The 13,139-nt window shown below is 43.3% G+C and overlaps 1 protein-coding gene across 6 annotated transcripts in view; it reads right to left on the bottom strand.

Annotated features, from left to right (window-relative positions):
- Nucleotides 1–13,139, bottom strand: part of LOC139454518 (trafficking protein particle complex subunit 8-like) — a 43,406-nt gene that overhangs the window by 5,407 nt on the left and 24,860 nt on the right. For all 6 annotated transcript variants that reach the window (XM_071236279.1, XM_071236280.1, XM_071236281.1 and 3 more), the window contains 10 exons: nt 12,635–12,706; nt 11,725–11,877; nt 10,486–10,609; nt 9,064–9,258; nt 7,605–7,828; nt 5,926–6,240; nt 5,129–5,532; nt 4,124–4,277; nt 2,853–3,018; nt 731–774 (listed from right to left, as the gene is read on the bottom strand). In XM_071236279.1, coding sequence (XP_071092380.1) covers nt 731–774; nt 2,853–3,018; nt 4,124–4,277; nt 5,129–5,532; nt 5,926–6,240; nt 7,605–7,828; nt 9,064–9,258; nt 10,486–10,609; nt 11,725–11,877; nt 12,635–12,706 — 1,851 coding nt within the window. The remainder of the gene's footprint in view (nt 1–730; nt 775–2,852; nt 3,019–4,123; nt 4,278–5,128; nt 5,533–5,925; nt 6,241–7,604; nt 7,829–9,063; nt 9,259–10,485; nt 10,610–11,724; nt 11,878–12,634; nt 12,707–13,139) is intronic.

Genomic DNA, 13,139 nt, shown 5'->3' with positions numbered 1-13,139 from the left:
AGTAGGGAAGTTGGATGGGTGAGGAGTCCTGAGAGTTTCTAGGACTTCAGCCCTGTCCTACACTGAAGCTTTGGTTGGTTGGTTGGTTTGTTGTTTAACGCCGCATTCAGCAATATTCCAGCTATATGACGGCGGTCTGTAAATAATCGAGTCTGGACCAGATAATCCAGTGTTTGATATCATGAGCATCGATCCACGCAATTGGGATCGATGGCATGCATCAACCAAGTCAGCGAGCCTGACCACCCGATCCCGTTAGTTGCCTTTTACGACAAGCATAGTCGCCTTTTACGGCAAGCATGGGTTGCTGAAGACCTATTCTACCCCGGATCTTCACAGGTCCCTACACTGAAGCACATATAATACATGTGTTGTCTCCTTAGTCAAGTAATTTTGTTCAAAATATGCCTCTGTTCACTCAGCAGTGAATGGGTACCCAGTAGGTGATGGTAATGTGACTCTGAGTGCACACTGATTCACTGACCAGGGTAATGATAATAACGTAAAGCACCTGTGAGGAGCTTTGGTGGAACTCAGCACTGTATAAACAGATTAGGATTAGTAGTAGCAGCGTGCCCATGGGGTTCAGTGACACAGACCACACAATCCCCCATTATCTGTCTTTTACAACAAGCATGACCTACTGTTTTTAACAAGAATACCAAAAAGATATGTTACGGCAAGCCAGAAGCATGTGAAAAACAAATTGTCATTGTTTGCACAAGGTTACCTTTTGCATGTCGAAGAATACCTCACTGAACATCAGATTTCCATCTACAAACAAAGAGACACACATTCAGGGCACGATAGTTTTTATACAACAAACACTGGCCAACTATAACAGAGTTTGAATCCATTTCATAGTTACCGGTACATAACAGTCCATAAACATAATAAAGGGAGGCAACTCTGAATTCATGCTTCAGGCAGTTTTCCAACGGTTCATTTGGCACCTATCCACATAACGTCAACGAGGAATATATCACCCCTTAAGTTTGTCACATACGTTCAATGATTCCAACCATACAGTAACTTCTCCATCAAGCCTTACTGTCGACCAGGGCCTAGTTCCACAAAGCGATCTTAGCGCTATGATTGTTGTAGGCCTATGTTAAAGTATGGGAGTTATGATCATCTTAGCGCTATGATTGTTGTAGGCCTATGTTAAAGTATGGGAGTTATGATCATCTTAGCGCTATGATTGATGTAAGCCTATGTTAAAGTATGGGAGTTATGATCATCTTAGCGCTATGATTGTTGTAGGCCTATGTTAAAGTATGGGAGTTATGATCATCTTAGCGCTATGATTGTTGTAAGCCTATGTTAAAGTATGGGAGTTATGATCATCTTAGCGCTATGATTGATGTAAGCCTATGTTAAAGTATGGGAGTTATGATCATCTTAGTGCTAAGATCCCTTTGTGGAATGGTACCCAGGGCAAGTAGTTAGGGTTTTAGAGACTGCTGCATGCAACTTGCTTCATCAACAGGTTACCCAGTCACGAGTGTTTGTCCGTCATATTCCATCAGTACATACCCTGCAGGCGCTCTGGACACAGCACATGGAGAATCCCTCTCCAAAATGTCTAATAGCATCTAATAATAACTTTTTAATTTGACGTTTACACGATATACAGCTTTTCTATTGGACGAGAGGTCGGTCACATGACAGCAAAATTGACCTTCAGAAGTGTACGAACGACACAATTTGACGTTCATACGCTTTTCACGAGATCGTGTTCTTGAAATGTCATAATCACTGACGGACTACTTCCACATTCCTGGGGAAACCCCTGGGAATTCCCTAGCACGAAAACATACATAAGCTTTCTGATCATTTAGAACCTTTAATCTTGGTCTCAGCGTTTCAGTATACATTGAGAAACATCAGAGAGCTTGACTGATCACGAATATCCTAATGAACAAACGAAGAAATGCATATCCAAACTATTGTAGTATCAACTCGATCCGTGTCTAGGCTGACAGTGACCGTCTCCAGCAATCTTCGAATTTACCTATGTGTCTGTTTGACGCATCTTTATTCACCTTTCAGTTGATCAATGATGACTAACACATGTAATCGCCACAGGTTCATTAACAACTTCAGAAATCTCCCGTCACGTTTATCGTGTCGGCCATTTTGACGTCTAGTACTTGATGTACCGTAAATGTATTATGATGCGCTGTCATTGTGACTGACTTACTGAGGTAGTTCTTTACAGACCTATCTCATCTAATAGTAATATTATTTGAACACATGTGATGTGTAAGATGTTTCTGAAGAGCAAGTCGTGCATTTCTACGCTCATGTCAGCTCTCTTTTTGAGGAACTATTTTATTCCGCGATATAGCTGGTTGTTGTATGGCTGTCAGTGAAAACATGAAGTCACACATACAAAATAAAATTGTGTTTAGATCTTGGCCTACATCCTTTGAGGTAAGAAAGTGTGATAAAAAAATTATAAGAATTGACTTTCACTCTGTCAAAGCTCCGACGTTCTTACAGTTTGGCCCTCACTCTATGAAGGTTCATACTTCAATGAACTCACACAAAGTGAAGGTCAATTCTTAAATAATTTGTTTCTGAACGTGTTATATCGTGTTAGTTGTCAGTCATAATAAATAAATAAATTATCTAGTTTGCTGTAGTGAGATAAGCTGAAACACTGGACCACCCTTATCCCCTAATATATAGGACCCACTTAAATTCCAGAGTTTACACCATGATCACTGGCCACCTGAACCCCTAATACTGAAGTACTGACTGTCAAACCTGAGATTTCAACAATTCAACACCCAAACTATGAAACATGCCCCACACCCTTGACAACAAACACATCAAACTTGTCCCACCTGTCTCGCACTTGGTCCCCTTGAGTGCCAGCTGCAGGATGTGCCGACTGCCGATGCGGACGTCCTTCTGGTCGCTGATGCTGAGAGAGTTGACCACCCAGTCCTGACTGGCACATGACACCTGGGTCACCTGCACCTCCTGGATGTGGGGCCGCTGGACCTGCACCTGTACCAAGCACAGGTAAACTACACAACAGGGCAACATCACTGTCAATACTGAAGCGTACACACCATGATCGTAGGGTCCCAGCATGCCTCAGGATGAGAGTCTGGACAGTGAGGTGTTTTGTTTTGTTTGTTTGTTGTTTAATGCCACACTCAGCAATATTCCAGCTATATGACGGTGATCTGAAAAGAATCGAGTCGGGACCAGACAATCCAGTGATTGACATCATGAGCATTGATCAACACATTTGGGATATGATGACATGCATCAACCAAGTCAGCAAGCCTGATCACCAGATCCCAATATTTGTCTCTTACGAAAAGCACAGTCGCCTCTTAAGACCAGTACGGGTTGCTGAAGACCAATTGTAACCAGGACCTGGGTTGAACAGTGAGGTCAAATGGGGTTTAACGTCACGCTCCAAGATTATTGCACTCATGTAGTAACGTGCTGCTACTTGCACAATTCCAGACTTGTGCCATTTCATAGTGCTAGCCCACTGAGATCCCATGCACCAGTTTAACATTGATACCCCACTCAGACACAGTATAGTGACTCTGAGCTGGCCAGTCCTCTTAATTCTGAGAGCCAGGCAGGGTAACAACAAGTACCATCTTGAAACATCTTTAGACATGACTCAGCCAGGGATCAAACCCCCAACCATTTGCTCTTGGGGCAGACACTCTATCCTCTATACCATGGAGGCAGTTGTCTGGACAGTGAATTGTCACCTAAGATGACGAACTAAGCTACGACTTAGTGGTGGAGGGAGTTTAATTTCTTGCCACGTTTAGCATTATTTGATCCCTATGTCAGCATGGAGCACCAGCAGGGGTACCTAAATGGGGAATCGAACCTCGGCCTTTAACGTGATGAGCCTTAACCACTAGGCTACCGAGCCTCCCCTTTTAGCCTCTAAACTCTGAATCATACAGCTGCAGTTCTTTTGCAAGAGTCAGCTGGAAACAAACGTTCACTCTCTGGGCGCTCTATCCTCTACACCATGAACGTAGTTGTCTGAACAGTGAATTGCGTCACCTTAGACGACCAAGCTAAGTGTGCTAGACTCTGATTCTTACAGACCTCCCAGTGCCTTGCCTCCTACCTGACTGAGGTTCTCCAGCTCGCACGAGATGATGCAAGACTTGAGTTCCTGCCTGTCACTGCTGGACACACATGCACTGGGCTTGGTCACCATGGCCCTCACACTCAACGACTCCACTGTGTTGACCACCGCTCGGTGTCGCAGTACTCGATGTCTGGGGATCAAGGACACGGGGATTAAGTAAGTACAGAATGTACAGTCGCCACATTCAATCTATATCCTGGACCTGAAATAATCTAGGACAGGAAAATAGAATCATAGATCATGACATTGATGATAAATCCTTGTCATCAAGGTACAATAACACACAAACAGTAATAACACATTTTTAACCATCAAATTGAAATTTAGTTGGCTCATATGACAAGCTACTGGAGATCTATTCTGCCCTGAAATCAGTGGGAATAACAAAAAAGGCAACCTCTTTATCCTTTATGTACAAATCTCACTTATTCTGCCCCAGAATCTCAGCGGGTGACAGAGTGTCAGCTTGGTATGGGAGGAAAGCTGATGTGATGCATGTCCGAAATGTTTACCAATTCGCAGAAACCCACAGACATGGCTCTGGCGCTGACAAACTCAGACACATGATCAGGGTCGTATACTGCATGTATACTGCTTATACAGTGTTTTAAAATCTCCATTCTATTTCAATAAATACCCTAAACATATTCACCATTGCTTCCTAGTGCCACAATGTCTTCGCTTGCATCATGGCATTGGAATCTGGATCAAAATGAAACTATACTGACAAATAAGTCCAGGATATTTATCAAAATAGAATGGAAATATAATACACCTGATAATCGAGGATGCAAGAGCATACCAACAGATGCACCTGATAATCAAGGACACTTGCTAATCGAGGATGACTCACTGGAAGATGACTACGGAACTTGAATGCATATTTATTACAACAACAACAAAAATAACAATTAAGGAATTTTCTAGGATTATTCTCCAGAACAAACATAAATAAAAGCTATAAGACTGATAAACAGTTACCTCACAGAATCTTTATCTTTGGCTTGTGTGTTAAGTGGTTCATAGTAAAACAGGAAGTCCACTTCGTGTACCCCTCCGATGTCGTTCCCCCGCAGCCACATGGGCAGCGACCTGGTATCCCCGGGACGAAGGATGTTACCTTCAATAGGAATGTCTATAACATCAGGCACTGAGCGCACACTGCACGAGTCTATGGGGTTGCTGATGTCACTGTCCACGGACCTGGTCTGGTAAACGTAGGGGTATTTCGGGAGGTCCTGACTACAGCCGAATGTGAAGAAGTCGGGGTGTGTGGACGTGACCTTGAGCTGATGTAGGGGGCTGCGACCGGTGTTCCGTACTTCCATCTCAATACAGTGGACCTCCCCACACAGGAGGGAGTCGGGGAAGTCGCAGAAGCTCACCTGAAACAGGACAGAATTCTGTACAAAGGCCTGCCTGGCAATCATGGGGCAATGCTGGTGGTTACAGTTGTCTTGGGTATATTACAGTACAAAGTGACTGTATTGAGGCCGACGTGTATTGCTACATATTGCAAACATGTCTGTGAATGTGGCCCAACACTTATTCTGAATGATTTAGTAGAGCTGAAGTTAACAGCATTAATAACCATCATTTTTTGTCCACCAGACCTTATAATGATAAAATGTAGCAAAACCCTTAAAAATGACAAATTTCTACTAGTCCTTATGATACCTATTGGGCAGTTTGTCAAGGACTGCAGGACTAGTGCCAATTTCTAACGGTGAGTTAAATGTTTCCACTAGTTCTACCCTTGCTGAACTCTTGGAACCTACCTCTAATATTGGCATCTCCTCGTGGACCGTGAGATCCAGCCTCCTGTCTGGCCCATACAACTTGCTGGTCTTGTCATCCTTGCTGGCGTTGAGCCGCGGCCCCTGCACCTCCAGCTTCTGCTTGCCACGCACGTACACGCTGCTGATGAAGGTGGGTTTCTGCGAGCCCAGGATAGAGGGGGAGGCGGTGGAGGAGGGCATGTCCCCGGGGAGGGGGGAGGAGCTCTGGGACTGGGAGCTGGTGGTGCCCAGGTTGTAGGCCAGGCCCACCACCCGTAGCTCACCTGGCTGTCTTGGCACCAGGGTCAAGCGGATCTGTAAGGAGGCATTCATAAAGATGAGAGAATGAATGAAGTTTTACACTGCTTTCAGTGAAAGCATGCTGGAGGACCAGAAAAAGGGTTTTTACACTTTACAGCCATATTGTGACTATAACAGATTATAAATTGAGACAATATAAAAAAACTGTCAACAAAGGACAATAAAGTAACTAGACTTATCACAGATTTTATTTAAAACTAGTATATAACCATAACCAGGGGAAGATGCATGCGGGTGAGGACATTCTGATCTATGGGATGGTGTGTTGGGGTGAGGACATTCTGGATCCATGGGACAGTGTGTTGGGGTGAGGACATTCTGGATCCATAGGACGGTGTGTAGGGGTGAGGACATTCTGGATCCATGGGACGGTGTGTTGGGGTGAGGACATTCTGGATCCATGGGACGATGTGTTGGGGTGAGGACATTCAGGATCCCTAGGACGGTGTGTAGGGGTGAGGACATTTTGGATCCATGGGACGGTGTGTTGGGGTGAGGACATTCTGGATCCATAGGACGGTGTGTTGGGGTGAGGACATTCTGGATCCATAGGACGGTGTGTTGGGGTGAAGACATTCAGGATCCATAGGACAGTTTGTTGGGGTGAGGACATTCTGGATCCCTAGGATGGTGTGTTTGGGCGAGGACATTCTGGATCCATGGGAAGGTGTGTTAGGGTGAGGACATTCTGGATTCATGGGACAGTGTGTTCTGGTGAGGATATTCTGGATCCATGGGAAGGTGTGTTAGGGTGAGGACATTCTGGATTCATGGGACGGTGTGTTCTGGTGAGGATATTCTGGATCCATAGGACGATGTGTTGGGGTGAGGACATTCTGGATCCCTGAGACGGTGTGTTGGGGTGAGGACATTCTGGATCCGTAGGACGGTGTCGGGGTGAGGACATTCTGGATCCCTAGGACGGTGTGTTGTGGTGAGGACATTCTGGATCCCTGGGATGGTGTGTTGTGGTGAGGACATTCTGGATCCCTAGGACGGTGTGTTGGGGTGAGGACATTCTGGATCCATAGGACGGTGTGTTGGGGTGAGGACATTCTAGATCCATGGGACGGTGTGTTGGGGTGAGGACATCCTAGATTCATGGGACGGTGTGTTGGGGTGAGGACATTCTGGATCCATAGGACGGTGTGTTGGGGTGAGGACATTCTGGATCCATAGGACGGTGTGTTGGGGTGAGGACATTCTGGATCCATAGGACGGTGTGTTGGGGTGAGGATATGTGTTCTCTGGATCCAGGGGAGGGTGCATAGGGGTGAGCATATAATTCACGTATGATTTGTTTGTTGCTTAACACCTATTCTACCCCCGGTCCTCACAGTCCCATGTATGAAACTCACTGGAGCCGTCTGCCCTCCTTCAAGAACCACCTCCTTGATGACCGTTGTCTGGATAATCTCATCTGCCAGGTTGTTCTTGACCCCTGTGGACACTTCGTTGGAGATGAGTTGTGGCTTGTCAGCACCGGCTATACTGGGCAGGAAGCTCCACAGCAGCATGACGTCAGACAGCACCAGAGTCACCTGCAGGGGGTCTTCTACCTGCACCTCCACCACGATGTGCTCTGAAAGCGGGAGTGGTATTAGATGGTTGATTTACACAACAATTAGCAATTCTGTGGACGCAGAACATTTTACATAAATGTCCACTCACTTTTTGTGTCAAAATCATACAACTTTTTTCATTTTTCTGCCACAGGATTTGTCAAATACACTGCCGAATATTAACTTGCGAGTCGAAAGCATGTTCTAAAATTGTAAAAATTGCATAGGTTTACTTAAACGAACAGTCGTTATTTGAATTGTGCCTTGTATTAAAATGAGCGCTTTTTTAAACATTGTATGTTTGGAGGTATGATCAAATGTAATCCTGATTTCACTTCAAAGTGAAGCTGACTTCTGAATTATTGCTTTATGGATGTGCATGTCTGTATGTTGACACTAGTGATCGCCAGATTCACTGCAATAAACTATTCTAGCCATGATTAAGTCTATAATGATTAAGTTTGTCAGAAAAAGGCCAGCCACATGTCAAACAGGTTCAAAAACTAGCAAATACTTGTGCTAAGGAGCAGTCTGATGTCTAATGTTTGCAGAATTTTATGTAGAATTACATAAAAATATATGGCCGAATTGACAAAAATGGACCAAATAATTCATTCAAAGTGTTTTGAAAATGGATAAAAAATTAATAGAAAATGTTGTTTAGTTATATATACCCTCCTAACATTGCAGCAAAAAAAAAAAAAATTGACGCTGATTGTAGGTTTTTTCCACTTTGGTGATCAAGGACCACAAACAGATCAGAGTTTCAAAAAACATTATCACTGGATCCTGGCACGTCAAAGGGATGCAACTATTTGCCTTTGACTCCTGGGCCAAAATGGGCGCCATGAAACACACGTAAAGGATGAATGTTTTATGTCCCTGCTTTACAATGGCGACCTGTGAATAACTGAGTCACAATTTGTGTCCACCCAATCCTCATTAGGCATCTGTCACGATACGCCTCGAGGACTGTGGATCTAATCTCTCCAGGGGTGGGGATCTCTGCTGGGTTTCACTCATGTGCAGTCTGTAAATAATGGAGTCTGGACCAGACAATCCAGTGATTGACACCATGAACACAATTGGGATACATTGACACACATCAACAAAGTCAGCAAGCCTGAACACCCAATCCCGGTAGTCGTCTCTTACAACAAGCACAGTCGCCTTTTACAGCAAGCATGGGTTGCTGAAGACCCATTCTACCCTGGATCTTCCCAGGTCTCATTCATGTGAAATGAGACATACTTACCTCCTACAAAAGCTATAGGGCTGGCCCTGTTCTCTGTATTGTTAGTAAAGCATTGTAGTGTAGATCGGAAGGTGTTAGGCAGGGATCCACCATTGGCTGAAATGACCAGCCTCTCTTCCAGCTTCTGCCAGCTCATGTTTCGACTCTCATCGTGATCGAACCACACCCCTGTTGCTGGCGTCTTCCGTGGGTTCTCTGCAATACGTCAATAATGTACATATTTACATGTGATTTATTGACTGATTGACTGTTGAGGACAGCAATACTCAAATATTGCACTACTTACCGTATTCGACGTAATACCCAGGGCGCTCTCAAAATTAGAAAAAGGGGGCTCTTATTAGAATATTATTTTGGTGAAAAAAACAGAGTTGAAAGATATATTTCATGGTTTATGCTGACAGCCTGAAGAGTTTATGTACGACAGATATATTTTTCCAGAATTTAATTGCCCATAATTAAGGGTGCATATAACATACGAGTGTGTATTAGAAACGAATAAATAAGTCCTGTGTACATTGATCAATCGGAAGGGGTGCTAATTGGGATTGTTCACTAGCCAATTTATTAGCAAATGTCGCCGTGGGCGCTTATTAGAGCGGGGCGCTTATTACGTCGCATACGGTAATAATACGTGTTAGCCTGAGCTACATTACTCATGGTTGGAGCACGACACACAACCAGTCAGGGAACACACTGAAACCATTTGATCAATATCAGTCATTTGAGAAAAGACCTTTCTATCTCGGAACAGACATAGGGATAGTTTTACCTACAATACAGTGTATACCATTTTTTATTTAGATTTCAGTTGAATGAGTGAGTGAATGTTGTTTATAGCCGTCTGCAATATTCCTGCTACGTCGCGATGGCTTTTAAATAATCACGTCTGCACCAGACAAAACAGTGAGCATGAGATGAACACGAGGATCATTGCATGAAGACATGCCATCATAAGACATCAACCAGCTAAGTCACAGAGCCTGACCACCTGATCCATGCCAAGCACAGTTATCTGACGATTTACCTAACTGAGTATTCTACTTGGTTTTGAACTTATAGAATTAACTCCTTAAATCATATTCAGAAAATCAGCTGTATGAAAGAGTGCTTCAGGTAACTATGAAAAGAAAAGATGTTTTGTTTTTTGTTTTTGTTTGTTTGTTGTTTGCCGCACTCAGAATATTCCAGCTATATGACATTGATCTCTAAATAATCAAGTCTGGAACAGATAATTCCAGTGATTGAAATTACGCGCATTGATCCACACAATTGGGATAAGATGACAAGCATCAACCAAATCAGCTAGCCTGACCACCCAGTCACGTTTCAACCCGGATCTTCACGGGTGGTAAAGACATGAAAGTAAACTAAGCATCTTGTTTCGGCCATAGAGTTCGTGGAAGCCCGTCTGCCACACACCTGGAATCTGCGGCTGTTGTTTCCCGAGCAGGACCTTGGTGGTGTTGCTGTTGATGTTGGGCAGTGGCAGCTCCGGCAGGCGGCCATATGAGCAGTTCTCCCCGGCCTCCTGAGTCAGCAGTTGCTGCAGAACAAGGTCAAGGTCATCTCAACATCAAATCAAAACTCTTGAATAAGAAAATTCTCCTAGTCATCAACATATTATCCAACGAATATGTTACCACTGTAAGAATTGAGAGTATTTTTTTAAATACGATGTTAAATATTTTTATCAATATTACAATACTGAATACTCAGTGGACACTGGAGATTAATATGGTATGAATAACGACCTTTCTCTGAAATCCAGGAATAAAATGTTAAACACTGAAAGTCAGCCAGTGTGGGGTTCTATGATTTATACATGTAATGTAATGGCATTTACAAAATGGACCCTTGCCGTAACAAAATCCGCAGATTTCCCTGGATTGAAGGAAAATTCTTATCCCTGAATATTGAAGCCATATCATTGCAGGGGAAGCCGAGAAATGGCCTCCCCCATTATATGCTGGTGAACCAAACCAGAGTCTACAAGTGGGATGAGCAACAGCTCCTAACATTAGGCTCCCACACTATGGTTGACATAAAATGTCCCAATAGCTACACTTTATACAGAATGAGTGGATGTTGTTTTAGCCACTTTATAGCAGTTGACGGATGACAAAGTAGACATAACTTATGGATAACAACTTCTTTATTTACTGTAAAATAATTAGAGAAGTTGTTATCCAAAAATTGTGTCTACTTTGAGTGTCTGACAACAACACAAGCAGCCATCTGTCGGACATGGAACAGACACAAGATATCATGGCAGCCTGTAAATAACAGTCAGGAATGAGGCAAACCAATGGCTGATACAAAAGGCGACCTTCCAAGCATGCCATGACTAAATCAACAGAATGCATATCTTATTTGCCCCCAAACCTCATTATTAACGGCTCTTACCACCTTCTATTCTGCCTTGACATCCTCACAGTAGTTAACACCAAGTGAGTGAGTGAGTATGGTCTTACGCCGCTTTTAGCAATATTCCAGCAATATCACGGTGGGGGATACCAGAAATGGGCCCCACACATTGTATCCATGTGGGGAATCAAACCTGGGTCTTCGTCGTGACGAGTGAACGCTTTAACCACCAGGCTACCCGACCGCCCAGTTTACACCTAGAGCGTATGCCATGTAGTGAGATGTAGCACTAACCTTATATACAAACAGGTACTCTCTGAGAAAGGCTCCCTGCTGGGAAGCTGGTTGTTTGCTCTCCGCCATCAGCAGGTGCTTGAACGCGGAGGAAGCATTCTCCAGCTGTTTGAGGTTGAATGACTGACGCCCGATAGTAAAGTGGATGTGATCCTGGCAACAGGAACAAACAACTCATTTAGAACTGATTATCAACAACTTATCACATTTATAGTAGGAAGCAATTACCCAAGTTGGTTGGTTTGTTGTTTAACGCTGCACTCAGCAATATTCCATCTATAGGACAGCGGTCTGAAAATAATCAAGTCTGGATTCCAGTGATTGACATCACGAGCATCGATCAACGCAATTGGGATACGATGACATGCATCAACCAAGTCAGAGAGCCTGACCACCTGATCCCGTTATTTGACTCTTACGATAAGCATAGATGCCTTTCACAGCAAGCATGGGTTGCTGAAGACCAATTCTACCCCGGATCTTCACGGGTCCAATTACCCAAGTAAAAACAGATATTTTCCTTTCACCATGTTCTAAAACAAAGCTTCAAATTATTCCAAATATCTGTATAGTGGACACAGCAAAGAATACACATTCTTAAAAGCAATTTTCCAGCCATGTTTGCTCTCCCAAAACATAAGTGAGTCTTTGATAGACTTTAGAAGTTGGAAGAACATGAATACATGATACTTTTTTCTGGACAAAAAGTTCTTTATTCTTTGTAACAATGTTTCAGGGCCACGTTTCATTCTTGGGTGAATGATAAAGGGGCAAGAAGTGGCCCTGGAACACGGTTACAAAGAATACAGAAGTCTTCGTCCATAAAAATGTGTCCTGAACTCATGCATTAAATATTAAATTTGATAAATGTTTATCGAAAAAATTCATATTTAGTTGTTGGAAAACTGACCTCTGCAAGTGACCAGTACTTGCTCTTGAAGACCTGTAATGCTTGCGAGTAGGCCCTCAATGAGTGCTTGCGCTGTGGAATAAATCACTTAGATGATAAACCACACAGATGTGAAAGTATTTTGTCAGGTTGAAAAACAAAGATATTTGACTGCAACAAACTTTAAAATATCCACCAAATCCGTGAACAGTGATTTTAAATTGGAACGATTTCAACATAAACATGAGTAAATGATCAAATGATTTGCAAGTATATCTTTTTTAGTCACTGTGATTCAAATGTTTTTTGTGGGAGATGAGTGTTTCATCTTTGTACTGGACCAAATGGGAACCTTAGTGCGTCCATGTTACTGACTGGATACGATCTTGTTGAGTGATGGAGTCAGTGCGAATGGTTTTACACTGCTTTCAGCAATATTCCAGCAATATCACGACAGGGGACATAAGAAATGCGCTTCACAAATTGTACCCATGTTGGGAATCGAACTCAAGCCTTCAGTGTGACC

Source organism: Haliotis cracherodii, unplaced genomic scaffold, assembly GCF_022045235.1.
Source record: "Haliotis cracherodii isolate W230 unplaced genomic scaffold, xgHalCrac1.p SCAF_10, whole genome shotgun sequence".
In the NCBI taxonomy this organism is placed as follows: domain Eukaryota; kingdom Metazoa; phylum Mollusca; class Gastropoda; order Lepetellida; family Haliotidae; genus Haliotis; species Haliotis cracherodii.
Note: the sequence above shows the minus strand (reverse complement) of the source record. Positions and strands in the feature narration are given on the sequence as shown.